The 15,292-nt window shown below is 50.4% G+C and overlaps 1 protein-coding gene and 1 long non-coding RNA gene across 2 annotated transcripts; both read right to left on the reverse strand.

Annotated features, from left to right (window-relative positions):
• Positions 1–407: 407 nt before the first annotated feature.
• Positions 408–9,904, reverse strand: LOC124103693 (platelet-derived growth factor receptor beta-like). The gene is made up of 8 exons (XM_058584374.1): positions 9,745–9,904; positions 7,656–7,815; positions 6,517–6,768; positions 4,893–5,028; positions 4,781–4,802; positions 4,388–4,487; positions 3,759–3,864; positions 408–3,221 (listed from the first exon to the last, which is right to left on the reverse strand). The coding sequence occupies exons 1-8, from the start codon at positions 9,902–9,904 to the stop codon at positions 3,207–3,209; spliced, it is 951 nt and encodes a 316-aa protein (XP_058440357.1). The 3' UTR covers positions 408–3,206.
• Positions 9,905–12,551: 2,647 nt separating this feature from the next.
• Positions 12,552–15,064, reverse strand: LOC131424767 (uncharacterized). Its single transcript, XR_009228288.1, has 3 exons — positions 14,989–15,064; positions 14,142–14,236; positions 12,552–13,386 (listed from the first exon to the last, which is right to left on the reverse strand). It is a non-coding gene; the product is annotated as an uncharacterized LOC131424767 (long non-coding RNA).
• Between the last annotated feature and the right edge of the window lie 228 nt (positions 15,065–15,292).

Here is a 15,292-nt window from a genome sequence, read left to right on the forward strand (position 1 = left end):
CAATCGTCCTTACTGTCCATTCTCTCTGTGGAACATACCTTGGGGGCAGTGTTGGGCTGCATGAGGTAATGACCTCCCTCCCTGCCACCTTGCCCAGGATATTTCCAGAGTTCATCGTGGGTGCTCAAGGGGGGGTCTCGTGGTCCTCCCATGTCCCTGGAGCAGCTGCTGGGGGCTTTCCTGAGCACTGACTGTCACTCCAAGTCAAGGTCCACACAGCTGCATTTGAGGCAGAGAAAGGGTCATGTTCCTGAATGCCCGGGTGTCTTGTGTCATCTGGAATCTCCCCAGAACTCAGCAGACCCCCAGGAAGGTGATTTAGGGTACTTGACCTTGCTTCATCTGGACAAGCATGTAAAACCCAGGAATATTCTGGAATATTAGTATTGACAGAGCATTCAGAGTGAATGAGTCCAACTTATTTATTCTTCAAAGGGGAAAACGGGCCCAGAGAGGGCAAGGGATTCCTCCAAGGTCACAGCAAGTCCAATGCAGAGTCAGGGCCACCTACTGGTGCTCACATGTGGACATAATGCTGGCACATCAACACATTTGTCACAGATGCAGGATCCGCTGGGCCTGTAACTTGAGGATGAAGAGGAAAAGCCTCAGAACCAAAGGGGCCTGGAAGACATGGGTCCTGTCCACAGCCAGTGTGCCCCGAGTGTCCTGGGCTTGTTGAGAGCCATCCATGGACTATATATGAACGAAATCAGCAAGGAAGTCCACTGAATAGGAGAATCCGGTATTGGGGAGTTTCAGTGGCAACCCTGCTGGTAAGATCTTCCAGACACATATGAATCCTATTCAGCTCTGCCTGGTCCCACACAGCCTGGAGAAGGGGTGACCTGGTTGCCACACAGCCTCTCAGAGATGGAGAGGCCAAGATGCCAATCAACCTGTGACTGCAAGACATCATGAAGCAAGACTCTACCCCTGAAACCCTGTCCATGCCTTTAATGTACCCCCTTAAATAAACCATTAGAGGAATTTTCTAATTGTTCTGTTCCAGCTCCAACCAGGACTGGAAGATCCTATTAAGCTCTTAAAAACTATTCTTTGACACTGCCTCTTAATTAATTAATTTATTTTTTAATCTTTTATCAATTTTTTAAAATACACAACAGCAGTGGAATGCATTACAATTCTTATTACACATACAGAGTATATTTTTTCATATCTCTGTATATAAAGCATGTTCACGTCAATACATGCCGTTATACATATACCGTGTGTTTTTTTGCATGACAATTCTTAATATACATATATACCACAATTTTTCATATCCATATCTCTGTTGGAATGTAAAGTAAGTTGACACCCAATTCAAGTCTTCATACATGTACTTGGTATAATGATGTCCATCACATTCTACCATCCTTGCTATTCTCCTGCCCCCTCCCTTTCCCTCCCACCCTTTTTCCCTATCTAGAATTCATCTAATCCTCCCATGCTCTCCCTCTCTACCCCACTATGAGTCAGCCTCCTTATATCAGAGAAAACATTTGGCATTTGTTTTTGGGGGGATTGGCTAGCTTATCTTAGCATTATCTTCTCCAATGCCATTCATTTACCATGATTTTGTTCTTTTTTAATGCTGAGTAATATTTCATTGTGTATATATGCCACATTTTTTTATCCATTCATCCACTGAAGGACATCTAAATTGCCTCCACAGTTTAGCTATTGTGAATTGTGCTGCTATAAACATTGATGTGGCTGTGTCCCTGTAGTATGCTGTTTTTAAGTCCTTTGGGTGTAGTCCAAGGAGAGAAATGGAATCAAACTAAAAAGTTTCTTCTCAGCAAAAGAAACAATCTGTGGGGTGAACAGAGAGCCTACATCCTGGGAGCAAATTTTTATCCCTCACACATCAGATAGAGCACTAATCTCTAGGGTATATAAAGAACTCAAAAAGCTAAACACCAAAAATACAAATAACCTAATCATCAAATGGGTCAAGGACCTGAACAGACACCTCTCAGAAGAGGATATACAATCAATCAACAAATATATGAAAAAATGTTCATCATCTCTAGCAATTAGAGAAATACAAATCAAAACTACTCTAAGATTTCATCTCACTCCAGTCAGAATGGCAGCTATTATGAAGACAAACATCAATAAGTGTTGGAGAGGATGTGGGGGGAAAGGTACACTCACTCATTGCTGGTGGGACTGCAAATTGGTGCAGCCAATTTGGAAAGCAGTATGGAGATTCCTTGGAAATCTGGGAATGGAACCACCATTTGACCCAGCTATCCCTTTCCTCAGACTATACCAAAGGACACTTCCTCTAATTTCTTCACTAACTATTTTAGACTCTATTTTCTCAGGTAGCTTATCCCCTCATGAGCAAGAAAATTACCATGGTGAGGTGCTGGCCACCTCGTGATACGGGCTGGGTCTGCAGGCCGGGAAGTACTGTACTTGGTTCAGTCCCAGCAATAATTACAGCACTAATTAAGCATGGCTGGCCCAGACCTGCTCAGTCCTGGGAAAGCAGAGACTAGTGTCAGGGGAGGTGGCTTCAGAGCGAAGCAACACTGGCCAGAGCAAGCCCAGCTCAGCCAGGAGCCAGGGGTGCCAGGGTTTCTTCCCCAGCTCCTGGGCAGATGGAAGTGTGGGGACAAGCCTGCGACTCCTTGAGGGGTAGCTGGCTGAACAGAGAGAGGTTACTGACCCCCTCACTCCCCCAGGAAACTCCCCCAGATTCCAGCCTTGTCAGCCAGGGAGACTCCCAGGTGGACTGTGAACTACCAAGTTCAATGTCTCATCTTGTGCACTGGGAAACTGGGTCCCCTGGGAAGGACCTTGGCTCAGTCACATGGCCTCCCTGAGGCAGAGGCTGGGCATGGTCCTGCAGTTCTCTGGCCTCCTGAGCCAGCCCCAGGGCTTGGGGAGCAGTGTGGCAGGGACAGAAGCCTTCCACATGGGACAGCTGGCAGGAGCAGCACGGCTCACAGGATGCCAGGCCCGGGGGCTGTGGCCTGGTGGCAGAAGGGGAGCTTCTGGTGGCACAGAGTGGGGGCCAGCCCCTACAGAAAGCTGTCCTCTGCTTCGGCCCGAGGCCCAGGGCAGCCTGCATCATTGGTGGCTCCAGCTCCATCTGGGAGTCCCCCTGGGGCTGGGGCAGGGGTTCTGGCTCTGGTTCTTCCTGGGGGTCGAGAGGACTGTCACAGGAGATGGTAGAGGAGGTGTTGGCTTCATTCAGGGTGGAGCTGGAGGAAGAAGGCAAGTGGGTGAGGGCTGGGCCACAGCAGGACGGTAACGGCACTAAGGGACTCCTTGAACCCAGCTTTGCACACTTCTGCTCGTTGAATCCTTTAAAGACCCCATAAGGCCTGAGCCAGGAGACAAGCGCAGCTCAGAGAGGTCATGTCATTGCCCTACCTCACACCGTGGGCGTGTGCAGGGGTTAGGCCCCCAGGAGGCCCCATTTGCCTCTGAGCAGCCTACAGCAGAGTCTGAGGGCTTGGGTTTGGAAGCCATGTGGCCTGGGGTTGTTCACACCTCTGAAGGAGCCCAGGAGTGGGCAGAGGTCGTAGCTCCTCCTCCCCCTGTCACCAGTCAGTGTCCCTTCTTGGAGCTGCTGGAATAGACTCAGCTCCGCCCACCCCGTCCTGGGATCAGCAGAGAAACTGAGGCCCAGAGCAGAGGAAGGCTGTTCCCCAAATTCCAGCACAGCACTCTGAGCCCGGGACCCAGGGTCAGAACTGATGGAGCGCTGTGCCCTACCCCCACCCGGCTCCACATACCTTTCTGTAGCCCTCGCCAAGCAGCCTCTCGAGGAGCAGCACCAGCTGGAAGAAGGGAGGCTGAACCTCAAACTTCTCCTCCCAGCACTTCTGCATGATCTCGTAGCTGGGGAGGGGCAGAGAGGGTCAGGCCCCCTGGCTCTGGTGGGGGCGGGCGGTGCTGGGAGCTGGAGCCACCGCCTCTCAGAATAAGAGGAGCAGGGACCAGGGTGTCGGGAGACGTGGCAGCCAGCACCACCCACCACTGGCTCTGTGGGGTGGCCACCCGTGGGGAGCACGTGGCCCAGGTGCAGCCCAGAGGGGCTTCATCCTCTCTGGTCAGAGGTGGGTTCTGATGGCATACGACCCCAGCTGAGCCACAGAGGTCAGCTCTGGGGCTTTGGCAGTGCAAGTCATCGGCTGGCACTGTGGCAGCCATGTGGGCAGTGCCAGCCTGAGAGTGAGGCTGGCCCAGAGACAAGCAGAGCCCAGGGCAGAAGGGATTCCTGAGCACACGAACACCCAGAGCCAGGTGTAGCTAGACTTTTCTGGATCTCTGAGCTGAGAACTCTCTTTGGCTGAAGCTGGTAGAGCTACATGTCCACTGTCTCATCCAGGAAATCCCCCCCAGGGCACGAGGCTCCACTCACATCTCAGCAGAGGCGTGAGCAGGCTGCGCCATGCGGTAACCGCGCTTGATGGCATTGTAGAACTGCTCGTTCATGGGCAGCTCCGGGTAAGGGGTGCCACCTGTGGAGGAGCAGACAGGGATACACAGGTGTGACAAGGAGCAGGGTGCCCCCTTCCACTACAGAGGGACAGGCAAGATGGTCCTGGTGGAGAAGGGTGGAGTGTCTTTGGCATTGGGAAATGGAGGTCCTTCCTGGGCTCCCAGGAGACACAGCACTCCTCAGGACAGAGAACCTGGGAACACCAGAGCCAAGCAGGCTCCCGTTGATCCTCGGGTAGAGGGGTAAAGAGGTCCAGAGAGGGCAAGGGTCTTGCCAGAGCAGCACAGTGGGAGAAAGGAGCAGAGTACTCACCACAGGTCCCCTGGCCCATGTCCTAGCACTCTGCCCACAGCCCCAGCAGATGGGAGGTGGGAGGGGAATGTCATGTGAAGATCTCCCAGAGCAGGATCCCAAAGGACCACACATCGCTCAGGGTGGTGTAGAGGCTGTTGAAGATGCTCTCCGGGGCCATCCACTTCAGAGGCAGGAAGGTCTGTGGGGGCAGGAGCAGCGCTGAGTGCCCAGAGGGGCCAGTGGCCAGTTCCCAGCCCACTCTGCACCTGGGTGGGAGGAGGAGGTCCAGCAGCTCCACTGCCAGCTGCTTCCCCCTCCTCCTCCAGGGTCTGCACAGCTCCCATGCCCACCCTATTCCTGGCCACAGCAGCAGGGAGTCTTCTCTCCTCATTAGCTAAGGACACATGGCCCCTGTCCCTGGGGGAAAGCCCTGGGTCTAAGAAGGGGTGAGGGAGCCAGGGATACGCCCAGCTACCTCCCAGTTCTCATCCTGGATGATTTGGTCCCTGGGCTCTAGAGCCCCTCCACTTCTGGGGCTCGCAGGAAGCAGGGAGATGGTGGCAGGCAGGATGGTTCCATTTCATCCAAGCCAATCCCACTACTACCTGAGACCAGCATATTTGTTTTACCTTGTCACTTGGGCTTCTTCCTCTGCCCATCACTCCTGGGTCAACAGATATGATCTGCACACCCCCTTCTTGTCCATCCCTGGCCACTGCAGCTGGTCCCTCAGCCCCAGCTGTGCCGAGTGGACCTGGCATTGTTTGCCTTTTCCTATTCCGACTTCACTAGTGGCTACCTGTCCTGCTCCCGTGCACAGAGCTGGGCCTTCACTGGGATCTCATTGATCAAAGTGGCCTGATAGGTCCTCAGAGGAGCTGGGGGAGAGCAGAGAGTCACAGGTCACCTCATGTACCCAGTGGCCCAGAGGACCCTGTCTTTTTTCTTGTGGGGCTGAATGTCCACGGCAGGTGGCTCCTGATCTTCTAGGTCTCGCCTGAAGGGATGGTGCTTCGTGTCTAGCCTAAACCTCTCCTTCTTTTTCAGACATTGGTGGGCCAACGTCTAGCTACACCTGGTTCTGGGTGTTCATTTGCCATTGGGAATCCCTTCTACCCACTTATTTATATGCGGTGCTGAGAATCGAACCCAGTGCCTCACACATGCTAGTGCTCTACCACTGAGCCACAATCCCAGCTCCAAACCTCTCATTCTTTACCAGTGTCTTCAACAGCCAGAAAAAAAAGTTTAGGCTGGGTATGGTGGCTCATGCCTATAATTCCATCTTTTGGCAGGCTAAGGCAAGAGGATCACAAGTTCAAAGCCAGTCTCAGCAACTGAGCAAGACTCTCAGCAACTCTATAAGACCCTGTCTCAAAAACAAACAAACACAAAAACACAAAAGACCCCCCAAACTGGGATTGGAACTGAGTGGCAGAGAGCCCCTGGGTTCAATCCCTAGTACTAACAACAACAACAAAAAGTTTAGCCCTGCCTGCATGTTTCTTCAGAACACTAGCCTAGTCTGGGGCCAGTTCAGAGCTGATCACTTTTCCTCAAGTTTCCAGGAGGCCAGATATGCCCCCAACCCCACCCTAGTTCTTCCCTTCCCTGAGAGCCTACTCATGCCTCTGACCTATGAACAGAACAGGGGTTCTTATGGAGGCCCCACTATATAGCAGCTTTGGGCAAGTGGCCAGCCTCAGTTTCCACTTCCATGAAATGGGTGCAAAGCCATCATCCTTCAGGATTGCTGCAAGGCTGGGAGTGTGAAGGGCTTTGAAAAGAATGTGTCTCCGCCTGGGTGTGAGCCTGGGCAGATCTGAGCACACTGTGTCCACCCATTGGAGCGAACGTAGTTATCATAAGGGGCCATGTAGTTGGAGGATTCGATGTCTGCGTATTTGACGTCTCCTTTCATGTCCAGCATGGGCACGTAGTCCACTGACTCATCCTTGCTCATGTCCATGTAGCCACCATCGCTCTCCCCAGTCAGGGACATGTGGCTGGGGAGTAAGAGGAACACAACAGGAAGGTCACTGGCTTCCTCTTTCCTTCCCCCTCGTACCCTGTGGTCACCCTGGGGACCCCTGAGGCCCTGTCGCTCACGGATTTCTTCTTTCACTCATGCACTCCTGACCCTTCAGTGTGTTACAACACAAGTGACCACAGATCCAGTCCCTTGACTAACCTCTGTGACCCTGAGCTTGGTATATACCAGCACACCTGCACACCAGCACAGGTGCCTGGCCATGACCCAGGGTGGGCAGTAGGGCATCGCCTTGATACCTCTGACTTCGACCTCACTCCCCAGGGGGCTGTGGGCTGTCCACAGGTGTCTGTATGGGCAGCCTAAAGACAGCTAGGAAATAGGTCAATGCTGGCGAGGAGGGCCAATGTCTCAGACACTGATCTAAGTTACCCTTGTCCTTGTCTTTGTAATCAGCAAAAGAACTGAGAACTGCTCTTTTCAGAAACATTGAAACCAAGAGTTGAGCTGCCGAGGGGCACCGGGGTGTGTGTAGAGGGAATGGGGAGACGGTGGAGGGAGCAGGGCCCACAGTGCACCTCGGGAGGCCCAGCTCTCAGCCCACGATTGCCTCTGCCCACAGTGTCCCTAAGGCAGGAGACCACGACACCCTGGACACAGGGCTGTGGGGTCAGGGGTCTCAAGCACAGGGCTCGAGCACAGGGCCTGGCACACTGGGGCAGGTAGCAGGAGGCAGCAGAGCCCAGCACTATCCCCATCACTACTGGCCTTTCCTGGTCTATGGTCTATGGTCCTGACTTGAGAAAGAGTCACCAGGAGTGACTCTGCCCCCTCCCCAGGGCCCCAGCTGCCCCCTGCAGGAGCAAGGGCAAGGGGGCTGTGCAGGCGCCTGCCTCCTCCTACCTGGGCAGAGGGAGCCCCGTGGGCAGGGCGTTGCTGTAGAGCTCAGCACTGGGTGGGCGGTGCTTGTCCGAGTGGTGCTGCAGGAAGCTGTGCTTGTTGCGGTGCAGGTAGTCCACCAGGTCGCCATAGCGGCAGTACTCGGTGATGATGTAGATGGGGCCTGCAGGGGAGGGCGGTGGGCACAGGCCCCAGGGGCCCTCAGGCTTCCCGTGAGGGCCACGGGGCCAATAAACAGGCTGAATGTGGGAGAGGTCGTGGGCATGACAGCTGAGGGTAGGTGCCTGGCACACCTGGGTCCTCTTCCTGCCTCCGACTGCAGGCAATAGATACTTAACCTCCCTGGGCCTCCCCTCCCCCATCTGTGAACTAACACCCCCCTCAAAGGACTGTCACAAGAACTAATGAGACCAAACATGGCACATGACAAGGGCACAACTGCTGTTTTCACACTTAAGGTTATTTTGGTACCTGGTATATGTAAAGAGGGAGAGGAAAGTGCTCTCCATTATCAGTTTACTGGTTATGTTCAAATTTAATGCTTTTACTCAAAGTCAACAAGTAGACAGTGAAGATATTGATAAAAACAAAACTTTTGAAATGAGTGCCAGGCACAGGAGCACCCCTGTAATCCCAGCTACTCTAGAGGCTGAAGAAGGAGGATCAAGGCCCATCTCGGCAACTTGGTGAGATCCTCAGCAACTTAGCAAAAGTCTCAAAATAAAAAAAATAAAATAAAAAGGGCTGCAGAGGAAACTCAGTGGCAAAGTGCCCCTGGGTTCAATTCCCAGTACCAAAAAGAAAGAAAAAAAAAAACCACAACTTTTTAAATGAGCGATCATTGCAGATGTGAATTCATCTATGTATGCAACATACTTCTGTATTTTGAATGATTACACAATCCTGAGGAAAATCCCAAATCTCACAAAGCAGCTAAAAATGGCAATAATGTTATTTTTTTCTTTTGTTGTAGGTCAACTTGCAATCAGAGCTTCAAATACACATAGTAAGGCCAATAGACTTTTTTCTGTGATCAGAAAGAAAGCAACTCCCAATTAGCTCACTAGTGGTCTCCAATGAGGGGAATGGGGTAACGTGATTCTTCTGAGTGTCCCATGAGCTATTATTTATCACAGTTTTCAAAAGGTATTGTGAATAGTTAAACTGTGGAAGCAACCTAGATCATTAGATGAAAAAAATATGGAGTGGGCTGGGGTTGTGGCTCAAGCGGTAGCGCGCTCGCCTGGCATGCGTGCAGCCCGGGTTCAATCCTCAGCACCATATACAAACAAAGATGTTGCGTCCACCAAAAACTAAAAAATAAATATTAAAATTCTCTCTCTCTCTCTCTCTCTCTCTCTCTCTCTCTCTCTCTCCCTCCCTCCCTCCCCCCCCTCTCTCTCTAAAAAAAATATGGTGCATATATACAATGGAATATTACTCAGCAATAAAAGAGAATAAAATCATGGCATTTGCAGGTAAATGGATGGAGTTAAAGAAGATAATGCTAAGTGAAGTTAGCCAATCCCAAAAAACACAAATGCCAGGTGTTTTCCTGATTTAAGGAGGCTGATTCATAGTAGGGTAGAGAACAGGAGCATGGGAAGAATAAATGAACTCTAGATAGGGCAGAGGGGTGGAGGGAAAGGGAGGGGGCATGGGTTAGAAATGATGGTGGAATGCAATGGACATCATTATCCAAAGTACATGTATGAAGACATGAATTGGTATGAATATACTTTGTATACAGAGATATGAAAAATTGTGCTCTGTATGTGTAATAAGAATTGTAATGTATTCTGCTGTCATATATGAAATTTTAAAATTAATTTAAAAAGAAAAAAAGGTATTGTGAAAATAGAAAAATGTCCAAGGTCACTTTGATTTGGAAACTCCCAGAATTGGAAGCCTGAGAAGTCCTCTGGCCATGAAGATGTGACTCTGTAGGCTCCCAAATCCCACACCCATCTAGGACTATGAAGGGACTGTGAAGGGACACTGCACTGTCCTGGTGTCCACAGGTGAAGCAGGAGTCGGGGCATCCTGGGCAGCCAGTGGGCGTTTCCCCAGAGTCCGGGGGTGGCTCTCCTACCTCCCTGGGTGCAGGCCCCCAGCAGGTTGACCACATTCAGGTGGGGCCCCAGGTGGCTCATGATCTTCAGCTCTGACATGAGGGCTTGCTTCTCACTGCTGCGGACTGTGGCTGCAGGGAAGGGACTCAGCTGGTCACTGAGGCTTCTTAGAGGCCCCATGGGAGCTACTCAGGCTCCTCTGCCCCACCCGTGCTGCTGCAAGACCACAGGCCCTGTGCAGGGGAGTGTGCCCCACCCTGGCAGGGAAAGAGGGAGGGAGCAGGGGACAGGAGGACCCTCTCCTGGTGTGACCCCAGTGCTTGCCGCAGTCCGGCTGCAGCAAAATAACGGGGGGGAGGGGGGGGGGTGACGAATAACTTATGTACGTTGATACAGCAGGAGTGGAAGCCGTTTACTGTAGGACAGGAGCGGTATTTATACATTCCACACAGCTTATCTAATTAACATAAACTAGATACAGCAGTCAACCAATCAGAAATCTCCACACTTAATGTCTCGCTTTTGTTACTTCTCAAACCACTCCCTCTGGCATTTTGCCAGGCACCATCCAGATTTGTTTACGAACTCTAACATTCCCCTGGCAAAATGCCAGGTGTTATTTTGACTTGTTTACCGACTCTAACAAGTGCTTGTGTCCAGCACATCAAAACCAGTGACTCTGGAAAAGGCTGAATGCTTGGGGAGAGGACAGAAGGAACAGGGGATGTGGGGCCCCGTGTGAGGAAGGAGTAGGCACCCAGGACTCACATTTCAGCATCTTTAAAAAAAATTTTTTTTTATTTATATATGACAGCGGAATGCATTACAAATCTTATTACATATATAGAGCACAATTTTTCATGTCTCTGGTTGTATGCATAGTATATTCACACCAATTCGTGTCTTTATACCTGTACTTTGGATAATAATGATCATCACATTCCACCATCATTAATAACCCCATGCCCCCTCCCTTCCCCTCCAACCCCTCTGCCCTATCTAGAGTTCATCTATTCCTCCCATGCTCCTGTTCCCTACCCTACTATGAATCAGCCTCCTTATATCATAGAAAACATTCAGCATTTGGTTTTTTGGGATTGGCTAACTTCACTTAGCATTATCTTCTCTAATTCCATCAATTTACCTGTAAATGCCATATTTTATTCTCTTTTATTGCTGAGTAATATTCCATTGTGTATATATGTCACATTTTTTTAATCCATTCATCCACTGAAGGGCATCTAGGTTGGTTCCACAGTTTAGCTATTGTGTATTGTGCTGCTTTAAACATTGATGTGGCTGTGTCCCTGTTGCATGCTAGTTTTAAGTCCTTTGGGTATAGGCCAAGGAGAGAGATAGCTGGGTCAAATGGTGGTTTCATTCCCAATTTTCCAAGAAATCTCCATACTGCTTTCCATTTTGGCTGCACCAATTTGCAGTCCCACCAGCAGTGTATGAGTGTGCCTTTTTCCCAGCATCCTCACCAACACTTATTGTTGTTTGTATGCATAATAGCTGCCATTTTGACTGGAGTGAGATGAAATCTTAGAGTGGTTTTGATTTGTATTTCTCTAATTGCTAATGATGATGAACATTTTTTCATGTATTTGTTGATTGATTGTATTTCATCTTCTGAGAAGTGTCTCTTCAGGTCCTTGGCCCATTTATTTTTTGGGTTATTTGTTTTTTTGGTGTTTAGCTTTTTGAGTTCTTTATATACCCTAGAGATTAGTGCTCTATCTGATGTGTGAGGGGTAAAGATTTGCTCCCAAGATATAGATTCTGTATTTGCCTCACTCAGATTGTTTCTTTTGCTGAGAAGAAACTTTTTAGTTTGAGTTCATCCCATTTATTGATTCTTGATTTTAATTCTTTCACCACAGGAGTCTTATTAAGGAAGTTGGGGCCTAATCCCAGATGATGGAGATTAGGGCCTACTTTTTCTTCTATTAGACACAGGGTCTCTGGTTATATTCCTAAATACTTGATCCATTTTGAATTGGGTTTTGTGCATGGTGAGAGATAGAGGTTTAATTTCATTTTGTTGCATATGGATTTCCAGTTTTCTCAGCACCATTTGTTGAAGAGGCTATCTTTTCTCTAATGCATGTTCTTGGCAACTTTGTCTAATATAAGATAATTGTAGTTTTGTGGGTTAGTCTCTGTGTCCTCTATTCTGTACCATTGTTCTACCAGTCTGTTTTGGTGCCAATGCCATGTTGTTTTTGTTACTATTGCTCTGTAGTATAGTTTAAGGTCTGCTTCACTCTTCCTGCTAAGGATTGCTTTAACTATTTGGGGTTTCTTATTTTTACAGATGAATTTCATGATTGCTTTTTTCTATTTCTATGAGGACTGTCATTAGAATTTTGATCAGTATTGCATTGAATCTGAATAGTACTTTTGGAAGTATGGTAATTTTGATAATATTAATTCTGCCTATCCAAAAGCAAGGTAGATCTTTCCATCTTCTAAGGTCTTCTTTGATTTCTCTCTTTAGGGTTCTGTAGTTTTCATTGTATAGATCTTTCACTAAGTTGATTTCCAAGTATTTTATTTTATGTTTTTGAGGCTATTGAAAATGAAGTAGTTTTCCTCATTTCTTTTTCTTTTAATTTATTTTTTGGTTTAAGTGGACACAGTGTCTTTATTTTACATTTATGTGGTGCTGAGGATTGAACCCAGTGCCTCATGCACACTAAGCGAGCTCTCTACCACTGAGCTAAAAACCCAGCCCCTCCTCATTTCCTTTTCTGAGGACTTGTCACTGATATACAGAGATGCCATAAATCAAAGGCATTTCTGTTTATCAGTGACATTTCAGCATCTTGACAGCCACTTTCATGGTGGCCTGGGAATGGCTTAGGTGGTGGAGGCCATGGCCGTGAACCATGAGCCACCTGCCTGAAGGCCACCTCTACCACCTGCCTGAAGGCCACCTCCACCACCTGCCTGAAGGCCCTAGAGCCAAGGTTACATCCTGGGATGAGAGGATCTCTCAGTTCCTAGACCACCAGGAACCTGTACTCCCCTTTCCCACCCACGGGTGGGGAAGAGCCACTCTCTTAGGTCAACCTACACATCCCTCAAATCCCTCTGGACTTAATGTGCTCCCCCCAAAAGGCTCCATACTGATCCCCAATCTTTCCTGGTGTCTCCTCAAAGTCCTGCCTGCTCTCTGCCCCAGCTTGAGTCCCTACGTGCCTTCCTCCTCCCCATGGGAACACAGCTCCCCGCACCCCTTCAGCCTCCCTAACTAGATGAAGCACAGGCTGGCACCAGACCTGTCCTCGTGCTTCCTGCCATGGAGGGTCCTATCTCAAGTCTCAGGCTCACAGGACTCAAAGCTGGGGAGTCCCTGGGGCTCCTCTTGACCTCATTTTGCAGAGGAGGAGACTGAGGGGTGGGGAAGGCAAGATACCAGCCCCAGGTCCCATAGCTTGTCATGGCCAGGCTGAGACCAGACCCAAGAGAGGCTGGCCTCCACTTCAAGTCCCCAAACTGCCAGGTGGGGCTTCCCAGGACTGACCAAGCACAAGCTGGTCCCGTGGCAGTTCCCAGGTGGAATCGTAGGGCAGCTGCATGGGGTCCACATAGATGTACTCATGGCCATCAGAGCTCACAGACTCAATCACCTTCCATCAAATCTCATAGCGTGGCTTCTGCAGGACCAGAACCACAGCATCAGACAGGCTCTCTGCACTTGAACTCACTAGGTTCAGACTCAGAGGGCCAAGGAGGCAGTGGGCCCTGAGGCCCAAGAGGGGCAGGGCCAAACTAAGTGGCACAGCGAGTCAAGGCCTTCATGGCTCAGGGATAGGTACCCAGGGGCTCCAGTGGGAGGAGGGGGTGGCTGAGGAGCCATCGGGCTGTGACAGGCTGAGGAGCAGCTGACAGCCAGGGGCCTGGCTCATCAGAACAACCTCAGCTGCCTCTCTTGGAGCCTCTGTGGCTCCTCAGGTGGGAGTGGAGAAGAAGGCAGCCTGGACATGGTCCCTCCCCACATGAAGTCATCCCTGAGGGAATCGCAGAAGGATGGAACTTTTGAATGTTGAAATTTGGGATGCAGAATTTATAAGATAGGACTCAGAATGAGGGAAGCATGGGGGACAATAATTTTAATTTTTTAATTTTTTTGTGGTGAAATTTCAGGACATAACATTGCACTCATAGACTAGTTAAGAGGATCTGAACGCATCCATGAGAGTCTTCATGGGTGACTGGGACAAGCAGGACCTGGGGTTAGAGCTCAGCAGCACCAAGGGACCCTGTTGCGGCCCAGGCTGCTGGGGGTGGAGGCAGCTCAGAGACCCTGAGCTCCATGCTGGGCCCACCTATGGCCAGATCCTGCAGCAGGGGTGGAGACATGCAAACCCAAGGTACCAACCCCTACCCCCTAGGCCAGAATGGGACTCACCTTCTGCCAGAGCATGATGAGGATGATGAGGGAGATGATTGTGAGAACCACCAAGGCCAGGATGGCTGAGATCACCACCACCTTGAAGGGGAGGGCTGGGGACAGAGACCAGAGCAGGCCATGAGCAAGGAGGGAACTGGGTAGCTGCTCTCCCCTCTCCCACGGCAGCCATCAAAATCCCTTCCTACCCATTGTGCCCAGACAGAAGGCCCCACCTCCTTTATGGCCTATGATGTCAGACCCTCAGCCTCTTGCTCTGGGCCACATCTTCAGCCTCTCTCATGAACCTCCATCCCCTCAGTCACCAACCCCAGTTCTGATGCTTTTGGTCTCTACGTGTCTTCGGCCCAGTCAGGGCCAGTATTGCATTTTTGCCCCAGCTCTAGGCTGGATGCAAACCCTTTTCTGGGTCCCTGTCCATTGCCTGGGTCTCCCATGAGACCAGGAGCCCCTGAAGGCCATGCCCTTGTTGGGCTGTCACAGCAGGTCAGAGCTCTAAGCTCCATGCCTGACCAAGTAGCCGATGGATGCAGTTATTTGCCACTTGACCATCTGCTTGTGACTCTTAGTCTTCCCCGAAGTAGCTGTGTGACCCCAGATAAGTCACTGACTTTCCTTTCATTATCTCTGGGACAGCCGCCATGGCTGGATGAATCCAGACTCAGCAAGGAGCCTGCTCTGTGCCTCTCATCTGGTTCCCCCCAGAGCCCAGCTAGGAGTGGACAGGAATGACAGATAATAGAGCTCATGGGGCCCCATGTCTGTGAGTCTCCTCTAAACCAGAATTCAACCTCTTCCCTCCCCAGCACCTTGGTCAGACCTTGCCCTGCCGTGCCCCACTGAATACCCGAGTCTCCCTTGGGAACTTGGTTCTTCCTCCTTGTCTCCTTCCTGACCTTCTCAGATTTCCCAGGGAGTCCTGTCCTGCCTCATGTCCTCCTCAGGGTCACAGACTCACACCTCTCTTCTGCTGTCTCTCTCCAGCAGTCTCACACATCCAGGGCCTGGGAAAAAAAGCCTGCATCCTCTAGGGAGTCCTCTGAGTAAAGAGGAGCTGCCATACAGCCATCTCAATCCCAGGGTTGAGATGGGTGGCGTCCACCTCTGCCTTCACTCAGAGCTGGTCTGCAGGTCAGGGTGCACTGTCTAAG

Source organism: Marmota monax, unplaced genomic scaffold, assembly GCF_021218885.2.
Source record: "Marmota monax isolate L192 unplaced genomic scaffold, Marmota_monax_Labrador192_F-V1.1 WCK01_AAM20220418_F8-fsc00006, whole genome shotgun sequence".
In the NCBI taxonomy this organism is placed as follows: domain Eukaryota; kingdom Metazoa; phylum Chordata; class Mammalia; order Rodentia; family Sciuridae; genus Marmota; species Marmota monax.